Source organism: Danio rerio, chromosome 14 (assembly GCF_052040795.2).
Source record: "Danio rerio strain M-AB ecotype USA chromosome 14, GRCz13ab, whole genome shotgun sequence".
NCBI lineage: Eukaryota > Metazoa > Chordata > Actinopteri > Cypriniformes > Danionidae > Danio > Danio rerio.
In genome coordinates this window covers 50303771-50328084 of record NC_141034.1, presented here as the reverse complement: position 1 = coordinate 50328084, position 24314 = coordinate 50303771, and the positions used below count along the sequence as shown (strand labels likewise).

At 36.4% G+C, this 24314-nt stretch overlaps 1 protein-coding gene across 1 annotated transcript; it reads right to left on the bottom strand.

The window, feature by feature from the left end:
• Positions 1–1210: 1210 nt before the first annotated feature.
• Positions 1211–16560, bottom strand: slu7 (SLU7 homolog, splicing factor). Its single transcript, NM_001007367.1, is given in 16 exon segments — positions 1211–1454; positions 3209–3322; positions 3406–3480; positions 5774–5878; positions 7870–8031; positions 8115–8254; positions 8341–8408; positions 10669–10766; positions 10944–11069; positions 11158–11187; positions 11341–11409; positions 11953–12117; positions 14106–14186; positions 14273–14426; positions 16083–16237; positions 16489–16560. Coding segments are annotated over 15 exon segments (1716 nt in total). The 5' UTR covers positions 16232–16237; positions 16489–16560; the 3' UTR covers positions 1211–1274.
• Between the last annotated feature and the right edge of the window lie 7754 nt (positions 16561–24314).

Below are 24314 nucleotides of genomic sequence, written 5' to 3'. Positions count from 1 at the left end.
GGGTTCCCTATCCAAGAGCGAAATTGAAAGTAGTTCCATTATCTCTCATTCTCACACAGTAGATGCTCTGTTTAACAGTTTTCTGTTAAGAAACTGTAACTGTTAACTTTTTGCTTGTGAAATGCTCATTTTTTCCACTTAGACTTACTTTGCGTCCTGTAAATAGCGAATGCGCTCTAGGCGCGACGCAGCTGGGTCTTAAAGGGAATGGGAGATGAGACTCCAATTGGTTTATTCTCAAAACACACCTATAACTCAATAAGAAAATAAACTCAACCCTTTTAGATCATGCGCCATGGCACAAGGCAGATTTCCCGTCCTTAAATTAGCAAAAACGCATCCTGACACGCCCTGAAAGCGTTTGCGCCCTGCGTTTTGTGGACTGTCAAAATAGAGCCCTATAACATCAAACTGTTGCCAGAAACATTAATCACAACAATGCAGATCCAATAATAGACTCTTCTTGCTTATTAACCAAACTTTTTTCCGACCAGGCAGTGTATAACTTGAATATATAAACTTACACTTCAGACACTGTTCCGGGTATAAGATTGACCACGGATTGCATGTTGAAAAAACAGAAACACAACAAACCCAAGCATAGACATGTTTAAGTTTAAATAGAAATGTTTAATGTCAAACACTAGTCAGGTTTGTCTATTATGATTTCATTTAAAGGGATAGTTCACCCAAAAATTTAAATTGTCATCGTTTACCCGCCCAAGACTCGTTTCAAACCAGTTTGACATTGTGGGGTTTTTTTTAACACAAAAGAAGACATTTTGAAGAATGTTGCAAACCGGTGACCATGACAGCCATAGTAGGAAAAGAAATACCATGGAAGTCAATGGTTACACGTTTCCAACATTCTTAAAAGTATCTTCTTTTGTGTTGCTTTAAAACAAGTGAAGGGTAGAAAAAAATATTAACAGAATTTATTCTTGGGTGAACTGTCCCTTTAAATATCTTGAAAATAAATGAATGCAACAAATTATTAAATCAAAACAGATGATTCACTATACAGAACCTATTCGCTATGGGGTGCTTTATAATTAAAGACTAAAGGTATCTGTAATGAATACCACACATATTTTTAGGACAACCATGAGAAAACAAATGACTAAAAGCAGATTTATACAAAGCAGAAGATTTGCATGCTTGTATGAGACCAATGTTCGATCTTTGCGTAACACAGATTTAGCAATAGCAGTTTTTTTTACACTAAGAGACAATAAGATCTTGGTGTCTGCTGGAAAAAGACACTTGTTTTTTGTTCACTGGCCCAGAAAAGAGGCCATGGGGTCGTCGGGCCGGCAGCGTTTCATTCGGAAAGCCTCCATCTCCTCCTCTGTGGGCTCGCGGACTTCCATCAGGCTGTTGTACGGCCGTTTCCTCTCATCCACCTGCATGAGTTCAGCCACCTGCTTCAGCCTCTGCTCCTCCGCACTTAATGCCTGCACAAACACACACATTATTTTCCTTCACAATAGGCCTTTGTGTAGCACAGATGAAGCAGGGCTCTTACGCCTTTTCCAAAGTCAAATATAAGCACTTTTAAAACATTCTCAGTGGATTGTCACAATTTCCCCAGCACTGTACAAATGTGGCAAATGACTTATTTTTATACTTGTGAATACTTCATTAAATTATATCAGATGCTATTTGTTATAGTATTCTACACTGAAAAAAATATTCATATGACTTATTAAATTTTTTAAGGTGAGTGGTTGCAAACTATTTATTTTGGCTGACTTTAAACAACAAATTAAGTTGAATATTACTACATCTAATTTGTTTAAATTCAGGCCATATAAGAGTTTGCAACCACTTACCTAAAATTTAGTAAAAAAAAAAAAAAAACAGAATCCTTTTTTCCCAGTGTATAATAAGCAAATTTTGTGATGTCTGGACATATCAAAACACAGAATTATTGTCATTTACTCATTTAAATGTCATCTTTCATATATATATATATATATATATATATATATATATATATATATATATATATATATATATATATATTTAAAAAAATTAAAAAAGACAGACAGATCACACAACAGGCACTTGTGCATGTTAAATCAGACTCTATTAGTTATAGTGTAGTATTCTAAGGCAAATCTGTGATATCTGCCCTCATCGCAACACTGAATTACAGTCATTTACTCTTTTTAATGTAATTTTCCCGTATCTTAAGTGTCATTTTTTTTATCTTAAGTTTAGATTTATTATAACGTCATGCATTGTTCACTAAGAATTATAATCTCAGTCAATTAATTAAAGGGCGCAGATACATATAAAACTAAATAAAAAAATAAATAAAAAGACAGACAGATCACACTACATGCACTTGCGCTTGTTAAGTTAGATTGTATTTGTTACAGTATAGTATTCTAATGAAAATCTGTGATGACTGACCTTTTCCCAACATTAAATTATTGTCATTTACCCTTGAAAATGTGATATATTCCCATATTAAGTGTCACCTTTCATCATAGGTTTATATTTATTATATTTCCATGCATTCTTCACTAATTAAATTTAATCTCAATGCATTAATCAAAGGGCATAGATACATATAAAAAATTAAATTACTATTTTATATACAAAAAATAAATAAATAACAAAATCAAGCAGGCAGATCACACTACAGGCACTTACGCACATTACATCGGAATTTATTTGTTATAGTGTATTTCTAAGGAAAATCTGTGATGTCTGCCCTCATCCAAACACTAAATTATTGTCACTTACATTTTAAATGGGTCATTTTTTATCATAATTTATTATTTAATATAATTTTATACATTGTTCACTAATAAAATGTAATCTCCATGCATTAATCAAAGAGCACATATACACACACACAAATAAAATCAATAAATAAATAAAGACAGTCAGATCATGCTATTTTTTATGCAAAAGCATTAAAATAAAATAGTTTTATATTATTTAAATAGTTAACTATTATTTACTTTTTAGTAAGTTAAAATATTATCAAAGCAACACAATAACATTAAGCAGTTTCAAGCCTTTTATCTAAAATCTAAGCACTTTTTAAACCTTGAAAACGCTAAATTAATATTCAAGCATTTTTTAAGGATTTCCAGCACCAGTTTGAACCCCGATCAAGGATATGATTATGTGTGTGTGTGTGTGTGTGTGTGTGTGTATGTATGTGTGGCAGTAAACATGAACAGCTTCTTACCTTCTTCAGCTTCTCTTTCTTTTTGGCTTCGTCCTCCTCGTCGCTGCTATCTGAATCTCTGTGCTTCTTGCTCTTTTTCTTCTTTTTCTTGTCTTTCAATTTTTCCTGGTGCATCTGTGAAAACGTTTCAGTTTAACGCAATCATCTTCAGACATTGTGGAGTGATTGCAGGAAATATGGGAGTGATGGTAATGTACCTGTAAAAGAGTCTTTGGTTCTTCGCTTGTTTGCTCCTCCTCCACATCCTCTTCAAATGGAGTACAAGAATTACTCTGAAAATAACAAAAACAGAGAATGGATTTTGGATGAAAAGAAAAAAGACGGAACATGTATATAATAATAAATATATATGAATCATCAAAGACAATGAAGTATCAAACTGTAAATCTTTAATACAGTTTTATTTATTTTTAACCAATACATTTGAGTGTGTGGTTTACTATTATTTTTTGAGCAAATAAAATAATGACCATAATGCATTTTTACCATCATTTACTAAAGACCTACTAAAATGTCATTAAGCATAATGATCATGATCAATAATGATCAAATTAATCCTGCAAACAAATTTTTGTCAGGTATATTTAGAATAAATTAATTTTATGACGTTAAAAAAAGACTATCTAAAGATCACAGTGCAGCAAGAAAATACTATTTAATTATTTTATTTCTTTATATTTTGCCTTTTATCCGTCAAATAACGACTGGATTTTACCCATTTGTCAACTAAAACCTTTTAATTATTATGAATAAGTAAATTAATATGATCACTTACTATATATATATATATATATATATATATATATATATATTAGGGATGTAACGGTATTGTAAATACCGTCATACCGCAATATTAATTTTTTCGATATTACCGAAGTCGCATGACTCGGTAAAACTATAGGTCTTCTGAGAAATTTTGCTCAGGCGAATAAAGCGAACGGAAGGTAACGAAAACTACAATTGCCATCAGCCCATGCTTGACCATCATCCCTTGCGGTCTGTTGTTGCTACAGATCCAGTAATGCGGAAATGGAGTGTGCTGCTAGAAGCGGGGATGAAAAGAGCTGGAAAACTCTAAAGCAGGTCGCACACCAGAAGCGCCGCTCGGCGCCGCGACACGGCGCGTACATGACAGATTAAAGTATCGCACACCAGACGCGCACATTCGAATGATATTTAACATGAAACTAATCAGATGGCGCTCTGTGGCGCGGCTGAAAAATGAACTGCGTCCTGAGCCGTCGCCGGGCGCCGCCTACAGCCGCCGACTTGCGGCGCCGGTGTGTGTATCCTGATAGAAACCTATGATTAGAATTCTAAAATACATGGCGCTGCGTGGCGCATCGCGGCGCGCCGCCGAGCGTCGCTTCGGGTGTGCGACCTGCTTTACACGCACAGTTCAGTCCCGCATCTTCTCCGTGTAAGTTCAGACTTCGCAAGTTTGATCAAGGCTGCAGTCTCTTCTTCTCAGTTTGATATGGAAAAGCAGACTATACCGAGGACACGGGTAAATCTTCAAAGGGAACAGTGTACTTTATAACTTCATTCACATCACCCTGGCTTCGTTGTTTCACTTTCTCAACAATGAAATGTAAACATGATTTAAGGAACTGCCTATTTTCATTTTAATATTAGCAACTTAGACAGCAGAAATGTTGAGGCGTCGTGCTGCATAAGATGAGCGTCATTTTCACTGTGTGAATATTTATAACAAAACGGAGCCGATAACAACTGCCTCCTTTCAATTTCAGTGAAGATACGAAGTTTTAAGAATCGATAATGGCCATTTTAAAAGTATAACATACAATAAGTTTATACATTATAGGAAATAAAGGCAAGCGATCAGTCAATATACAGAATGTACGTGGTTACATTAATCATTAACTTATCTTTGCGCTCAGCCAAAACACGTTACCTGAGAACAAGTAATAGATTCCAATGCCCAAAGTCAGGGAATATGTCGTTAGATAAAGACAACAAGATGAATGAAATATCCCGTTTAATAAATATAGTGAGATTAGATCCAGCGGGAGATGCTTGATGAGAAGTCCGACTAGCAGAGCTCTCATCTGGGTAGATGGGCTGAGTGTGATTAAATGTTGAATGTGATGAGTTTTCAACAATACTAAATTGAAACTTTATTTTTTTACATGGTTTAATAGTTTTTTGTTATTAAAATTGAAGTTCCTGTTTCAAAGCTTACAGATAGATGGCTAATTTGTATGTCATTGACACTTTTGGCACTTTTTTGGAGTATTTTCATAAGTTTTGTTTTTTCCTGTAAATGATTCAATAAATACCGTACCGTGACATTCATACCGAGGTATTACCGTACCGTGAAATTCTGATACCGTTACATCCCTAATATATATATATATATATATATATATATATATATATATATATATATATATATATATATATAGTTCTATAAGTTTGGGTCATAAAAAGTATCTTGTTAAGAATACATAAATATGACTTTACATAATTGAAAAAAAATTAAGAGGTTTTAAACTTTCTGAATTGCTAAATCATATTTTAAATAAAGAAACATTTCATACTCACCACTACTTTCTTGCCAGCTTCTCCTGTACAGTAGCTTTGCTTCACCATTGAGTGGCAGCATTTGTAACCCCAGTAGCCATCTTTCCAATATGATCCCCAGATACACTAAAAAACAACAACATTCATAAAACAAAATCAAACTTTACTTCAAACCTCATCATTTATTAAACACAATCAATCATCATTGTCAGCAAATGATTGTTAAAAAATTAGCATACAGTGCATAATCTGATGTTAAAAACCAACATAAAGCACCATCTGCTGTTAAAATTAGCCTAGAGTGCCATCTGCTGACAAAAACTAGCCTAAATTCAATTCAATTCAATTCAGCTTTATTTGTATAGCGCTTTTACAATGTAGATTGTGTCAAAGCAGCTTCACATAAATGGTCATAGTAACTGGAACAGTGTGGTTCAGTAACTGGAACAGTGTGGTTCAGGTTTTAGTGTTTAAAGTGCAGTCTGTTGTTACAAACTAGTCTAGAGCGCATCATATGCTGTTAAAAACTAGCCTAAAGCTATGCCTGCTGTTCAAAACTAGGCTAGAGTGCACCACTTGGTGTTAGAAACTAGCCTATAGTGCCATCTGCTGTTAAAAACTAGCCTAGATTGTCATATGCTGGTAAAAACTAGCCTAGAGTGCATCATCTTCTGTTAAAAACTTGTCTAGAGCGAAGTCTGATGTTAAAAACTTGCCTAGAGCACCACCCACTGTTCAAAACTAGCCTAGAGTACACCATCTGGTGTTAAAACCTAGCCTAGAGCGCCATGTGCTGATTAAAAACTAGCCTAAAGTGCAGTTTATTGTCAAAAACTAGCCTAGAGCTCATCGTCTGCTGTTAAAAACTAGCCTAGAGTGATGCCTACTGTTCAAAACTAGCCTAGAGTGCACCATCTGGTGTTAAAACTAGCCCAGAGCAACATCTGCTGTTAAAAATAGCCTAGATTGCCATATGCTGATAAAAACAGGCCTAGGGTGCATAATCTGCTGTTAATAATTAGCCTAGAGCGACATCTATTGTTAAAAACTAACCTAGAGCCCCATCCACTGTTCAAAACTAGCCTAGAGTACACCATCTGGTGTTAAAAACTAGCCCAGAGCAACATCTGCTGTTAAAAATAGCCTAGAGCACCATCTGCTGTTAAAACAAACAGCCTAGATTGCCATATGCTGATAAAAACTAGCCAAGAGTGCATAATCTGCTGTTAATAATTAGCCTAGAGCGACGGCTGTTGTTAAAAACTAACCTAGAGCCCCATCCACTGTTCAAAACTAGCCTAGAGTACAAAAACTAGCCTAGAGCGCCATCTGGTGTTAAAACTAAAGTCATGAATTGTGATTTGATCTCTCTAATGCTGCGTTCACACCAGACGCAGAAGAAGCATCAAGCGCGAGTGATTTACATGTTAAGTCAATGCAGAAACGCGAATAGAAACCCTGCGGCGCGATACGCGAGAATGACGCGCGTATATGGCGCAAATAGCATAAACGACACGATACGCGCAGTGCAAATTAAGCGTTTTGCACGCGTTTCGCACGAATCGCTCAAGTCTGAAAATCTGAACTTCAGCGGACATTTGCGCCGTGTTCAGCGGACATTTGCGCCGCGTTAACCAATCAGGAGCTTGTTCTTGTGGGGGCGTGATTATGACGTAGCGCCTGTTGTTGGTGACCCGGGGGAAAATCTTCCTGCACACACTGACAACTGTTCATCAAACTGGGCTTGGCTCATTCATAAGCACCGCTGAATGCTTCCATCATCCAGGTTAAGTTTCTGGAGGAGTTTGAGTTCACAGAGCTGGGTGCACCTCTGAAAGGATCTAGTGGACCCGGACACAGCCCCAAACGTATTTTCAGCCTTCAGAAAGCACATAAACACAGTTATTTTCTCAAGAAAATCCATGTTAGCCATTTAGCAATGAAGCTACAGTCACCGGGCAGACAGAAGCCCTGCCCATGACACGAATCGAAGCGAGTACTCTCAATTGTTCACCAGTCTATTTACGCAAGGCTAGATCACACTATTCGGATCTGTTCCGCGTCTGGTGTGAACATAGCATAATGATTTTTCACCACAGCTCTTCCTCGTTGCATACCGTGTGGTTATTATTGAGCACGTCTTCCTCGTATTTTGACTGAGCCACAGCCTTCTCTTGTCCTTTTAAGACGGCCCCGTGTCGAGAGTACTCCACATATTCCTCTGTCTGAGCCAACAGCAGCTCTCGCGGAGGAGCGTCCAAGTGTTCAGACCCGCCGTACTGCAGAGAAAAGCAACAACACACCATCAGCACCCCCATTTCAGCTATCACACTTCTCCAATTAAGAACAATCAAAACAATACCTTTTCCAAAATAGTCTCTTTCTGCTTCTCTTTGAAATCGTCCTTCTTGACTTTGTAGGACTGATGGAGAAGCTCCAGCTTTGTTGGATCTGCCTGGAGGTGAACTTCAGATCCCTTCTCATAAGCTTCCCAAGCAAAGACTGCAGAGGAGACACACAAAACCACGTCAGACCAACATCAGGTAAACAGGAGTTTATGTATGATGTGACAAACCAAGACAACTCACGCTGAGTCTGGGCCATGGAAATAGTATCTCCAGAATAGCGCACAAAGTTGTCTCCAGCGTAGCCCACCCTGCCAAGGTAAACACATTAGATTGAGGACAGTATTATAGAAATAGGCATGGGTGCTTTAACACCTAGATGTTTGTTTCAGAGCCTGATTTGTTTGCCCCTGTTAGCACAGTTCATAGGGCATATGTGAACACCGCAATCGAGTTCTGATCTGCACCAAAACAATTGGTTTGGGATCACTTGGGCTTTGGCGCGGTACGCTTGTGTGTGAGTGCAAAACGCGCCAAAGCCCGAAACTGAAAGCGAGACGTGACTTTTAAGGGGCTGTTTCATATGGATTTATTAATCATTCTTACTGTTCAGTGAACGCAAACTGCCGTAGTTTATTAAAGACGAGAACTCCTCACAGCACGACAGCTGCACGGCTTCATCAGATCTCCTCATTCCTGCAGCATGAGAGCTTTATGACTGTTTATGAGCGCCAAAAGTGGCGGATCTGTTCGGCGAAATATCTGACTGCGTGTCACCACATCCCTAAGGACTGTTTGGCGAAATATTTGACTGCATGTCACTGCATAACAAACGACTGAAACGATTTAACTAGAGAAATGTCCACTTTGCTGCTGAGTGACAGCGCTTCTCACTGAACAGCGCAGCAGCGATGACGTAAGCGTGCCGAAGCCCGTTTGTGGTGTGAGCGCGGGTCGTTGGGGGAGACGGGAGAGGGGACAAGCGTGCTTTGGCCCGGTTCGAGGCAACTGTACCTAGAGTGAGTACGGCCTTAGAAAAGCGGGGATTAAAGTCAAAAGCCTGACTTCAATGAGCCAAACTAAACGTCCACGCTTAAATTGGTTTCATAACAGTAAGTTGAAGATCATTTGATCGAACTAATCTGAGTTCAGTTTAAATAATCTAGATAACTGCTCGTGCACATAACTGTCGTGAAACTTTAAGGGTCGAGCATAGATGCATCGATTATGTTGTGTGCTACCATGGGAAATTCGAGAACTGAAAGAGCTCTGAAATGAGACACAGCTGTTCACAACGAGTGAGCAGCATCAGTTTTTAGAGTTCATACATAATTTAAACATAATAATCAAATAATACAGTTTGCAAGAAAGCAAGAGAGAAAGCTGAAACAGAAACATAAAAAATACATATATTGTATGTGTGTGTGTGTGTATATATATATATATAAATATAATTTAGTTGAAATGTTGTAGTTTGTATTCTCTTCGTTTGCAATAACTTACTTGAATTTAAAATATTCTAAGTGACTCGTATTAAGTGACTATAAAGTTTTAATCAGTATTACGAGGTTAAGTGAATTAAAATGACATCAAATTATAGCAGGTGAATGTTAACATTACTTTGATTAAGCTTTGATTAACTTAAGACCAGGCTAGTTTCCCAGCATAAGTTGCCGGAGTAACTGAGTTTGAACTATCGTAAATTTGATTTATGAAACCGAATCCACCATTAATAAGCCTGACTCACCAAAATAAGCTTTTTCTGTAAGCTTGATTTATGGAACAGCCCCCAGGTAATATCACACTGTATTATGGTTATGTAATGCATGTATGGCTATAAGAAAAGGGTATGATGAAGAGGACGAGATATCATCCCTAACGGTAAAAAGAGCATTTCATGTTAATTACAAAAGTGAAAGCATGTTGCCCAAACCATTAAAAAATGACATTATAATACTATTAACTTTTTGGTAAATGCGACTTCTGATATAGTATAGATATATTTTACAACCCATGACAATTGAAATGAGGCTACACATGAGAAAGACCTCTGATATATATTTGGTGATGACTATGTCCGTGGGTGACTATTATAATTCTAAAACATTGGTTCCAGAGTGCTTGCAGTCTGTTGTTAAACTAGTCTGGATCGCTGTCTGCTGTTAAAAACTAGACCAACAGAGTGAAAAATAAGCATACAAATATGGAAGAGTCCGTCTTATTAGGCTCAGAGGTTGTTATCTGAGAATAACATATCTTGGAATGCTGTGATTGACCAATCAGAATCAAGGATTCCAGACAGCCATGTAATAACTTACTAATTGTATATAGTAGGGAAAATATGCAAGTACACAACTGGCACGCTTCCTATAATAAGAATTTTACTTTTATATTTAGCAGACACTTTAGTCCAAAGTGATTGACAATTGAGGAGACATACGGTGATTTCACAAGAAGCCAACAAACCAATAACTTTGCTTTCATAAAAAGTAAATGTTTTTGCATAACTGTCTTGGAATTGATTTTCCCATCGCCATGTCTGCAGGCTGAAGAATTGAGGAATGCACTTACTCTTCTGGATTCTTTCCAGTGTTGGAGTATGGGTTCTCCCTCATGGCTCGAGTCTTAGGATCGTAGTAGGCGGAGTTTGGATCCAGATTTCTGAGGTACTGTACAATAAGAACAGCAACAGCATATATGTTACTACAACAGACCATGCTGATGACAAAATGAATCATATTTATGGTACTCATGAGAAATGTTGTCTATTTTAGCTCATCAAATTGTAAACATATTTATAGTAAAATGAGTAACAACACGTCCAGAATTGTATTTGTTATAATTACCTTAGCGATGTCCTCTCGGATTCTCAGGTTTCTAACTGTGATTCTTCTCTTGGAGTCAAAGTTTTGTCCAGGCATGTCAAAGTCATCAACATATTTGTCCTCATCTTCATCTTCACTGCTGTGGTCCTGTTCAGGGAAAAAAGTTGAATCAAGTTAGTGGCTTTTAACATTTGGAGTTTTATTTTATAATCCAGCTGCACATCATGATATATACCTGTACTGCTTCCTCATGCTTTCGTGAGTTCTGCAAGATTGAAACATATAGAATTATAAACACAGATAATAAATGTAATCAAATTAAACTTTATAGCACACATATTTACGTGACAAATATCACATGCTTAAAAAATAAATGTGGAAAAAAATCTAGAAAATAAAGTATATTGTAAAGACTTACAGCTTGATCCATTAGTTTACCAGATGCTAACTCCTCTTGGAGTTTCTGAGCTTTGAGAGTGCGCTTTGCCTGTGGGGATAAAATTAGATAATAATTAGACATGCTTCCTTTATTCTTGATTGTAAGTCGCTCAAAAACATATGCTGAATCAATAAACGTGACCTTAGAGCACAAAACCAGTCATTTTGATTTATATTGAAACTGATACACAGCAAAAAAAAACTGACTAAATAAGATGTATACATTATTAGGATAGGACAAAATTTGATTGATGAAAATATTTGAAATCTGCAATCAGAAGGTTTAAAAAGATAAATAAAAAATAATGAGAAAAATCACTTTAAAGATTATATTTTGATCAATTTATAGTAAGGAATTCATAAAATGTCTTCAAATGAACATGATTTTTTACTTAATATTTTTAATGATTTTGGGCATGAAGGAAATATTAATAATTTTGACTATTGCCAAAACTATAATTGTGTAACATAAGATTCACAAATGTTAATGTAAATACATCATCATGGTCTATATCCGCTCATTTCTTACCCTGGTCATTATTATGGAATGAACATAAACACACAAACATATCCAACAGTATGTATGACTCACCAGATCCACTTTAGAATATTCCTCTACAATGCGCATGTGCTCATCAGGATCATAACCATTCCAGCGATCTCTCTTTCCATCATAATCCATCGAGAGCTGAACCTGCTGGTGCTCATCCGGTGCGATGCCTGTGCCAGAAAACTTTGCTCCAACCTTTCGGGGTCTCTGTGAAAAACATTTTTGGACATAATTTCATTTTAATGTAAGATTATTATACAGAAATATTTCTCAATTTCAATAATTTACAATTTTAACTAAATGATTTCAGTTTTATATATTTTTTCAAAATTATAATTTATTCATTTGATGCCATGTTTGAATTGAGTCACATTTTCCCTTTCAGAAACCATGTAAATATGCTGATTTGCTACTCCAGAAAGTAGGGGTGTCAAAATAATTGTTTCTTCGATACACCGTGATGTAGACGTGGACAATTTGGTATTGGTTCAGTAATAATCATAACCGGTTATTGCGTACTGACGTCATTTATCTTATGCGCTATATTGCGGTAGCCTACTCTGACGAGGGAGGCTTCCGCGAGTAATTAAAATACTTCAACTACTTAAAAAGCAGACAACTGTGCACAATTCACTGCTTGTGAGTTTGGTGGACAATATATTTCTGACACTGAAGTTACAGCGAAAGCCCCTATTCCACTGCTATTGAGAAAGCGAAAGCTGTAAACTCCTTTTCTGCTTTTCTCTCTTGCTCTGGACCTTTGGCCTGCTGTTGTGAGGTAACATTTCCTCTCCTCTCGTCTTTTACAGCGATACTTGTGGATCCAGACATGAGCGTGTCTGCAGAGTGAGTTTTGGTAGCCGGATCGAAACATAACATTTACCCAAATCACATAAATAGTTAACTATATGCCACAAAACATAATTGTATTGTTAATAATAGTTGTATTTGTTATGACACTGTTTCTTTTCAATGGATTAAAGTAAAAAAAAGGCTGTTTTAAAAAAGACTGAAATAAAAAAGCCATGTCAGCCACTGACAGGTCAAATCTACTTCTCTCTCTCTCTCTCTCTCTTTCAAGTTCAAAGCAAATTTGAATGCCAAAGCATTTTAGAATTGTATATAAAATAGTCTATGTAATATATTAACATCATCAAATTAATAAACTAATCATCAAATGAGAAATAAATGACAGAAAAGTTAGTAAAGACAGGCAGTATCTCTAAAAATGATCATAATTTCAAGATTAAAACGAGTACTTTTTTTTTTAACAAAGCAAATGCGTTGGTTAACCATTACTAAGGGTGTACATATATTTTGCAGCCAGTTTAGACGTCATTTCGTTGTCTCCGAGTATGTAGTATCGTTTTTCTAAATAAAAGTGCCATTAATATACCTGGGCGGCCCGCCCAAGTAAAGTCTATGTGTGGGGAGCACTGGCGTGCTGATTATCAGTCACTCATCGATAAACAGCGCGAAAGCGTTAAAGCCAATCGCAGCCCTTTCTGTTGAGCGCGTGACCAATCATAGGCAATTCAAATCTCGCTCGACAGTGCTCAAAAAGCAAGCGGGATAATATTTACATTAGTTTATTTGCTATACATGCTCATGTTGTCCTCTGTGCATGTACTTTAGTTTTGTTTGATACATTTAAAAAGAGTGTTTTCTTTGAGCAGGTAAAAGTAAAGGTACAGTTCATATATCTGACTGCTGTATTAAAGGAAAAAATTGTATTACAAATAATATATAAATGCATTTATCAATTTTAATACAAGAATTCTTGTGCTGTGAAGTAAAATATGAAATTGTGAATGGAAAGCATCATCAATGCACTGTGATATCAAATTAAACCGAATCGATGTCATGATGATCGTAACCGAACTGTGAGACCAGTCTAGGTTCACACCTCCACCAGAAAGTATTATAATCAGTTGAAAACAGTTTTGCTGGTTAATGTTTTTAGAGGCTGTGACTCATTTTTCATGATTCTCTAATGAATAATTTTTATTTGAAACTAAAAAATGTCTTAAGTGTCTCTTTTGATGAATTGTACTGCATACTTGTTAAATAACTGTATGCATTAGTTTCTTTTTTAAGTTTAAAAATCAATTTAATGACCTAAAACCAAACATTATTTGGTAATGACAACCTATCCATGCATGTAACATCATAACATTATTGTATAAACCACTTACCTCCAAACAATCTTTCTTCTTATGTGTCAAGGCGCCACAGTTTTCGCATGCTCCTTTTCTGTATTTCGTGTTCACTGATTTCTAAATGACAGAAGAGCAATGAAAAGGGGTTTTACACACTAAATCTCTTTAAAGCTTATAAATATATAGGCAGGAGAAGGGCTTACTTCTTGTACACCTCTCTTATACCAGTCTCCAATGGGCGCAAATTTGCTCTGATTCTCCTCCTGGGGTCTCTGATGCTTAAGGGTGGGTCTCTTTGAAGGGTCAATGTACCAAGGGACAGACGAGATGTACTGGGGAATATGAGGGTTGATGTCCCTGGAAACAAAATATTATGGTGAGAGAAATCAAAGTAGTCACATGCAAGACAAGTAGGCATGATTGAAGTAAAGTTGGTTTTATATTTGCACATTCGTTCAGTGACAACTTGTGACACGCTCCCTATATTGTTATATTTTGAATATTTGGTCTGAAATTGCATTTGAAAATAAAATTGTTTATGCATCAACATCCAACCATGCTATAGAAATGAATAGCATAGTAGCTGACTTTATATCTAAAGAAAAGGAGGATATCCAAAGATGCCTTTTTTAAGTTGTAAAGAAATCTGTTTTCAAAACTAATGACGATCTTCCAGAATATTTTAAATGTTTATTAAAATAAAAGACATAGTGTTCAATATTTCCCAGAGATGGGTTGTGGCTGGAAGGGCATCCGCTGCGTAAAAACTTGCTGGATAAATTGGTGGTTCATTCCGCTGTGGCCACCCCGGATTAATAAAGGGACTAAGCCGACAAGAAAATGAATAAATGAATAGTGTTCAATAAGGAAAAAAAATTTGCTGTTTTTTACCAAGACATTTAAAAAGAACATATTTGTATGCAAGGTATTCATACCGTCAGAATCTTATATTGGCCCATGCCTAAAACAAATATTCAATTAAAGTTTATTTGTACAGCGCTTTCCACAATAATTATAGTCTCAAACAGCTTTACAAAAGGTGCACATTATTGCATTACAATCAAATTCAGAAAACTGAAGGGTTTTTACTTACCACAAGTTTATTAGTTACTAATAACTTTTAACAGTTAAAGTATTATTGTACATAAACATAATTAACCTGCAGTTATTTAGGTAATGTCTACACTACCTGGCAAAAGTCTTGTTGTTGATCCTAGTTGTAAGAGCAACAAATAATAACTTAACTTCTATTTGATCATTTGGAAAAGTGGCAGAAGGTCGATTTTTTACAGATGAATCATCTGTTGAGCTGCATCCCAATCATCACAAATACTGCAGAAGACCTACTGGAACCCACATGGACCCAATATTCTCACAGAAACTAGTCAAGTTTGGTGAAGGAAAATTTATGGTTTGGGGTTACATTCAGGATGGGGGTTTGCAAGTTTATCTGGAGTTCCTAAAAGCAAAGAAGGTCAAGGTGCTCCAGGATTGGCCAGCCCAGTCACCAGACATGAACATTATTAAGCACGTCTGGGTTAAGATGGAGGAGGAGGCATTGAAGATGAATCCAAAAAATCTTGATGAACTCTGGGAGTCCTGCATGAACGCTTTCTTTGCCATTTTAGATGACGTTATTATTAAGTGATTTGAGTCATTGCAGAGATGTATGGATGCAGTCCTCCAAGCTCATGGGAGTCAGACACAATATTCATTCTGTCTCCACTGCAGGATGACTTTATATTCTATACTGTATATTATTTCTGTTATGTGACAAGACTTTTGTCTAAGCAAAGTCAGACCTTACTGTCCTAATGAAATAATTATAAATCAAGCCATGATCATATTTTATTTTGGGAAAATAAGCGTAATCTAGAGGCCTTTCCCTTTAATATAAGCCACTTCTGATACCAAATGATCAACTAGAAGTCAAGTTATTATTTGTTGCTCCTAAAACCACAAGACTTGTCTGGTGTGTGTGCATATCATGCATCATTCATTTGTTCAACATACTTTCCCTCCTCGTCGACTTCAGCTGGAGCATTTCCCAATTTTCTCTGCTCTTCCAGCTCTTTCTTCTTCCTCCAGTCTTCCCTGGTCATTTTCTTCGGCTCTTCCAGATCTACCATCCCTTCTGACGCTTTACCCGCCTCCGCCGCCATGATCAGCTACAATAATTACACATAACATCACGTTCAAATTCTCAAATCAAATGCTGTAAACACGGAAACACGCTTAACACGTCAACAATCAAAATATATACAATTAAAGCAGAGAATAGAAAGCTGTATGATCTAATGTTAAACCCGTTACGCACTCAACATTTCCTATTATTTAACGTTAAAGATGTGTTTGACGTTGATATGACGTGACCAATGAAAGTCAGTACATCGTATTGCACAATAACTCGTTATTTTACCTGATGTTTCGTTAAATCCAACAAACGATCATATATATTTAAGTCTGTGGTTTGTCCTCGCGAGTTGTTTACAAGCGTGTTGCGCGAACTTCCGGGTGACTGACGACTTCCTTTCCTGCTCGCTGTGACGTCTGGCATGTATTTGCGTGTCGCCCTCAGCTGGACTGAAGTTTCACTAGCTGCGTCCCAAATCGCATACTTATGCACTATTCTACGCCATTTTGTAGTATAAATAGTGTAAGTAGTGTGTTCACACTGAAAACTCTAATAATAATAAGTGCACTTTAATTACCCGGATGATGCACTCATTCAGCCGCTAAAATGAAGTGTGTAATGATGGACACTTCACGCACTCAACGACCGCAGGTTTGCTCACGTAGCGGAAGGGGCGGAGCTTTCAGACGCACATGTTGGATAACTTTATTTATTTTGGATGGTGAGAGCAAAATTCTCCTACGAGAGTGATTTTAGCGCCTCCCGATGGTGAATGCGGTAATACTCACGGCAGGTTTTATTTGATAATTCTGTTGTTTATTTCACTGATTTGGCAACCGTCAAACGTCATCAGGGAAACGGTTTGAATTTCCGCTTAGTAAAAACACATTAGTGTGCCATTTGGGACGACACTACATACATATACTATCCTGTTGAGTGTGTAAGTGCATAAGTACATAGTGCATGAGTGCATAGTGTATAGTGTGCCATTTGGGACGCAGCTACTGTCTTTAAACTTTAAAGGGATAGTCCACCCCCCAAAAAAGGAAACTCATTATTTATTCACTCCTTAGGTCCAGGTTCTTTCTTCTGTTGAACACTAAAGAAGGTATTTTGAAGAAGGTTGGAAACCTGTAACCATTGACTTCCATAGTCCATATTTACCTCTAGACTAGTTCACATATGCACATTTTATTTATGCTACAGTGGAATTCAATGGTTACAGGTTTTCTATGGAGTTAATCTAGGGCCATACATACTTGTAGAATAAAGGAAAGTTTTGCAAACAAGAAAGTATTGAGCAAAAAAATAAAATAAAAAAATGCAAATCATTAAAAAAATCACAAAGTGAAAATGAATTTTTGAGAAATAAAATATAATTTTGCTTACAAAAAGAAATAACCACAAAAAATATAGTTTTGAAAAATAAAAAAATCTTAAATTATTGCAGTAAAAAAACTACATTTTTGCAGAACATTTTTATAGCATTGCCTTTACAAAACCCATCCAGTCAGTTGCAATGCTCATTTTGATTTGCATTTTAGTCAACCGTGAGTTTACGATGCTGTTTTCACTTTGCACTTCACGTTTCTGCGCGTCTCACCTTGTGGCCCTGATTTGACAAGGGGGCGGAGTCAAGGGAAGTTGATTGCTTACGGCAGACCTGGACCTACAGAAGAATTACCAACCTGCGTCACACATGACGTCACATGAGTCCCTGGTTGCAAAAAAAGACTGGCTGCAATAGCAAAGATGTCGTGTTGTGCGGTAGGATGCAAAATTCGACTCCAAAAATAGAAAACTTAACTTTTACCGTACACCAAACTGCTTTAATGCCAACTGCAGACGTCTTTGGCTAAAAGGGAGCTGAATAAAGTGACGACCTAATTAAAAATGCTGGACTCTGCAGTTCTCATGTTATATCATGTTAGTTCATGCTATGCTGAATCAGAAACATTACTGCATATTGATTGGTTTTTAATTTCAGCAAAAAAAGTGAAACATGGTGAATTAAACTGCGGACACTGAATGCTTACAATGAAACGTGAAAGTGTAAGTTATTAAGGTAAAGTTGGTATTATATTTACACTTTCATTCAGTGACACCTTGTGACACACTCCCTATATTGTTTAGCACACCACTTTGAATGTTCGGTCTGGAATAACCTGCAACTGTGACTTAAAACCAACATTAACACTGTTTATTTGACTGTGAACATGTTGTACTTTCAGTCATTGGCTGCTAATATGTCTACACTATTTGGAGTTTGCAAATAATACTTTTATGAAATTATATTATTAAGGAGAAAGTCTGAATGTGCGAATATAAAACCAACTTTACAGAAATGTGTAAGTTCACATACGCTGCCGTACAGGTGAGGTTCGCTGTCAGAATGCAGTCGTTTTGCGTGTTGGTGATTACCCAGGTCTTGTACAGCTCCGTCTTCTTTCCTTGTCTTTGGCTAAGCAGAATCTCAGTTTTTAGCTCTATGTAGTGTTGAATCTGGTCATCATGGAGCCTTATTTCTTGCACATGACCACACATAACAAAATTGTAGGCATCCAAAAACTTGTAGGCCTTTAACTTCTCTCTTGTAAAATCACTTGGAGCTTCAATGAGATTGTATATTTGGGTCTGGATGCTTGGCCATTTCGTCTTATCCAATTTCCAATGGGAGGGTGTGATCGCAAATGGACCTGTCAGACGAACGCCGCTCACTTTAACGTTAATTTTGCCGAATCACTGTGCTTATCACTGGATGACATGCTGTTATAATTCGCTGGAAGCATTATGTTAATAATATGTATAATATGTAATCAATATAACTTATTTTCTAATACAACAACAAACTGTACCGCATCGGATGTCATTCCCTTACTGTAAATGCTAGCGCTCCCGTAATTCGTAATTCGTCTATTGGCGCTGTGATACTGTGTCTCCAGGTGATGACGTTGCTTAAATGGAGGCCATTGACTGGACAGGTTCTGTAAAGGCAATGCTATAAAAAAAATTTTTGCCAATATGTTTAGTTTTTTTTCAACTGCAAATATTTAGTTTTTTTTTTTTGCACTGCTTGATTTTTATTTGCAGTTCTTTTTTTGTTTGCAAATTTCATTTTTTTCTTCAAACTTAATTTTCCCTTTGAGGTCTTTATTTTTTGTTAGGAAAATTAATTTTTATTTCTAAAAAATAAATTTTCGCTTTACAATTTTTGGAGATTTGCACTTATTTTTTTTTTTTGCTCAAGACTTTATTTTTTGTTTGCAAAACTTTCTTTTATTTTGCAAGTATATATGGCCCTAGATTGACTCCATAGTTTTCCACTTTCCTCAGAAAGTTTTCTTTAGCGTTCATTAAAATAAAATAAAAAAACTCATGAAAACCACTTGAGGGAGATTAAATAGTGAGTAAATATTCATTTTGGGGTGAACTAACCCTTGAAGCCAGACCTTCACACACCTTTAATGAACTTAACAGAGTGGGTGTTGAATTCCAAGCTTGTTTATATAAGTTTGAACAATCTTATACTATGGTATTATTTGTTATTCATTGGAAATTAATTTTTTAGAAAAGCATGTGTAGTGAAAACTTGTTTACGACTCATTTTTAGACGTATGAGTTAAATGGGAAAGTCACTTGAATTGATTTTCACCTTAATGTGTACATTTTAGTATACAGCCACATTCCTGTACGTGTTTATCCGGTCCATGTCTCCTAAGGATTCTCCTAAAAGGCTATGTGATGTTTAACTCAAAGGGTTCACATTAATAAGATTTATGGTTGCTTGGGTAAGATCTATGGTTGTTAGGTTTATGTTGAGAAAGGACATAGAGCAGAAACAGCGGAAACACCAGACGCAGTACAGAATGGGCCGTATTAGAATTGGCCTTGTAAGCAGTACAAACCAGAGAAAAGGGTGAGCACACTTTGCTTCTGTGTCTCATTCTGCAGAAACTGTTGTAGCTGTATGATTGTGACCTTCTTTATAAAGAATAAAACTTTGAAAAGACATCCCGGGTAAGACTTTGTTTCTTTACCACAGAGAGCGCCTCTTTAAAGAAAATTGCCACTACAATCATTGTGTCTCATTTTATGATCAACAGAAAAAGAAGAAGAAGAAATTCATAAACATTTAGAACCACTAGAGCTAGTAAATGGTGAGACATTTTTTCAATTTGGTTTTAGTTCTTTATATCTAATACAAAAGCTTTCCACTCATGAAACTGACAACAGTCTAAAAATAACCCTGGTGCAGTAACTGAAACTCTGTTGGACAAAGATAGGGAGCTTCTTACTGTCAGCTTCTTTTTTGTCTGAACTGACAACAGTAAACTGTGGTTTCCTGAGCTGTTAGTCAAATGAGATGGCAGAAATTCAGACACACACTAACAAATTAATACAGTGCCATGCTTTATGTCAAAATACATTAAGGGTAGTTTTGAATCATACATTTATTTACTCATATTTTCCAGTTAGGAAGCCATATATTACGGTGTATATACAGGACATGTGCATGCAATTCTAGAATTTTGGGTATATTTAAGGTTAATGATACTTATCATTTTCAGTTTTTAATAATTACGCAAATCATTTAAAACATATTTGATATTGAGAATATTCACTTAAAGACTCCCACTCTACTTATTTAGACTGTCATTTATACTTCTCTCATTCATTTGTACAAAATCTTTAGGATAAACCAATAGTAGATTAATAATGTAAATTCTGCTACTGTAATATTTCAGTGAATTCTCATTCATTTTTAATTTGAAAAATATGATTAAAATACATCGAATTGTGTTTTAGACAGGCCAAAGCTAAAGCACACAAAATGGTAGAAAATGTCAACTCTGCTACTGTCAACTCTGTTATTCAACTCTGCTACTGTCAACTCTGTCACTGTCAACTCTGCTACTGTCAACTCTGTTATTCAACTCTGCTACTGTCAACTCTGTCACTGTCAACTCTGCTACTGTCAACTCTGCTACTGTCAACTCTGTTATTCAACTCTGCTACTGTCAACTCTGTCACTGTCAACTCTGCTGTCAACTCTGTTATTCAACTCTGCTACTGTCAACTCTGTCACTGTCAACTCTGCTACTGTCAACTCTGTCACTGTCAACTCTGCTGTCATCTCTGTTATTCAACTCTGCTACTGTCAACTCTGTCACTGTCAACTCTGCTACTGTCAACTCTGTCACTGTCAACTCTGTCACTGTCAACTCTGCTACTGTTAATTCTGTTATTCAACTCTGCTACTGTCAACTCTGTCACTGTCAACTCTGCTACTGTCAACTCTGTTATTCAACGCTGTTAATGTCAACTGTTACTGTGAACTCTGTTAATGTCAACTCTGTTATTCAACGCTGTTAATGTCAACTGTTACTGTGAACTCTGTTAATGTCAACTCTGTTATTCAACGCTGTTAATGTCAACTGTTACTGTGAACTCTGTTAATGTCAACTCTGTTATTCAACGCTGTTAATGTCAACTGTTACTGTGAACTTTGTTAATGTCAACTCTGTTATTCAACTCTACTACTGTCAACTCTGCTACTGTCAACTCTGTCACTGTCAACTCTGCTACTGTCAACTCTGTTATTCAACTCTGCTACTGTCAACTCTGTCACTGTCAACTCTGCTACTGTCAACTCTGTCACTGTCAACTCTGCTACTGTCAACTCTGTCACTGTCAAGTCTGTTATTCAACTCTGCTACTGTCAACTCTGTTATTCAACTCTGCTACTGTCAACTCTGTCACTGTCAACTCTGCTGTCAACTCTGCTACTGTCAACTCTGTCACTGTCAACTCTGCTACTGTCAACTCTGTTATTCAACTCTGCTACTGTCAACTCTGTCACTGTCAACTCTGCTACTGTCAACTCTGTCACTGTCAACTCTGCTACTGTCAACTCTGTTATTCAACTCTGCTACTGTCAACTCTGTCACTGTCAACTCTGCTGTCAACTCTGCTACTGTCAACTCTGCTACTGTCAACTCTGTTATTCAACTCTGCTACTGTCAACTCTGCTACTGTCAACTCTGTTATTCAACGCTGTTAATGTCAACTGTTACTGTGAACTCTGTTAATGTCAACTCTGTTATTCAACTCTACAACTGTCAACTCTGCTACTGTCAACTCTGTCACTGTCAACTCTGTTACTGTCAACTCTGTTACTGTCAACTCTGTCACTGTCAACTCTGTAACTGTGAACTCTCTTACTGTGAACTCTGTTATTCAACGCTGTTAATGTCAACTGTTACTGTGAACTGTTAATGTCAACTCTGCTACTGTCAACTCTGTTACTGTGAACTCTGTTATTCAACTCTATTACTGTGAACTCTGTTATTCAACTCTGTTACTTACTGTGAACTCTGTTATTCAACTCTGTTAGTGTCCACTCTTTTAATGTCAACTCTGTTACCGTCAACTCTGTTATTCAACTCTGATACTGTTAACTCTTATTCAGCTCTCTTACTGTAAACTCTGTTATTCAACTCTGTTATTCAACTCTGTTACTGTCAACTCTGTTATTCAACTCTACTACTGTCAACTCTGATACTGTGAACTCTGTTATTCAACTCTGTTATTCAACTCTGTTACTGTCAACACTGTTATTGTCAATTCTGTTATTCAACTTTGTTACTGTCAACTCTGTTACTGTAAACTCTGTTATTGTCAATTCCGTTATTCAACTTTGTTACTGTCAAGTCTGTTATTCAACTCTGTTACTGTCAACTCTTTTATTCAACTCTGTTATTCAGATCTGTTATTTAACTCTGTTACTGTCAACTCTGTTACTGTCAACTCGGTTATTCAACTCTGTTACTGTCAACTTTGTTAATGTCAACTCTGTTAATGCCAAGTCTGTTACTGTCAACTCTGTTCATGTCATTTCTATTAATGTTAATGCCAAGTCTGTTACTGTCAACTCTTTTACTGTAAACTTTGTCACTGTCAACTGTTAATGTCAACCTTGTTACTGTCAACTGTTATGCTTCAATAAGTTTAGCGATAAGTTACACAACAATTAGTACAACAATTAGTACCAAAATCAATTGTTACTTTTGTCAAATTAATGCATTTTGCATTATTCTACATAAATAATGTATTCAGTTTACTGTAAATTATACATTTGTTGTATATGAATGAAAAATGCTTGAAATTAACCAGCAAATGTAATCCTGGACAAAGATTATTTGCGATTAATCCCATCCAGAAATAAAAATTAGTTTTGACACAATATATGTATGTGCATTTATTATGTATATGTTATAAACACACATACATAAGACAAATGCACAACATTTTATTACATAGATTTTTAATGTATACTAATTTATGTCACATAGGGCCCTATCATACACTCAGTGCAATGCGGCACAAGGCTCGACGCAATTGTTGTTTGCTAGTTTCAGCTTGGCACAAGAGTCGTTTTGACATTTTGCTGAGATTTGTCCACTTGTTAGGTTTTAGACCATATTGGGCATAGCATGTGTATTTAGATATAACTCAGTTTTCTGACCACACTTCTTTATTGTTTTTTATTTGTATATTTGCTGGAAATTAAAACTGAGTTTAGAAATAGTTTTGAAACAAATCTTTGCGCTTAACAAATAAAATTAATTATGTAGGCTAATTGAGGGCTATGCCTACAACAGTGAAAGTGAAGTAAATAATGAGGATACTCTTCTCTCATTCTTGCACTGTAGGTGCTCTGTTTAACGGTTTTATTGCTAGTGAAGTGCTCAGTTTTTTCGCTTACAAAGTCCGCCATGTAAATAGCAAATGTGCTATGGTGCGGCCGGTGCAACTGACTCTCAAAGGGAATGGGAGATGAGACTGTGATTGGTTTATTCTCAAAACACATCTATAACTCATTAAGAGAATAAGCTACACCCTGTAACACCATGCATGCGCCACGGCGCAAAGCAGATTTTTCCGTCCTTAAAATAGCAAAAGTGGATTCTGACATGCCCTTAATGTGTTTGTGCCTTGCGCTTTGCACTTTGCGCATGGATCGTCAAAATAGAACCCATAGATATATATTTTAAAGCTAAAAGAAATCCTTATTTTCTCAAAAATATGCCTACATGTGTGTATTTATGTTT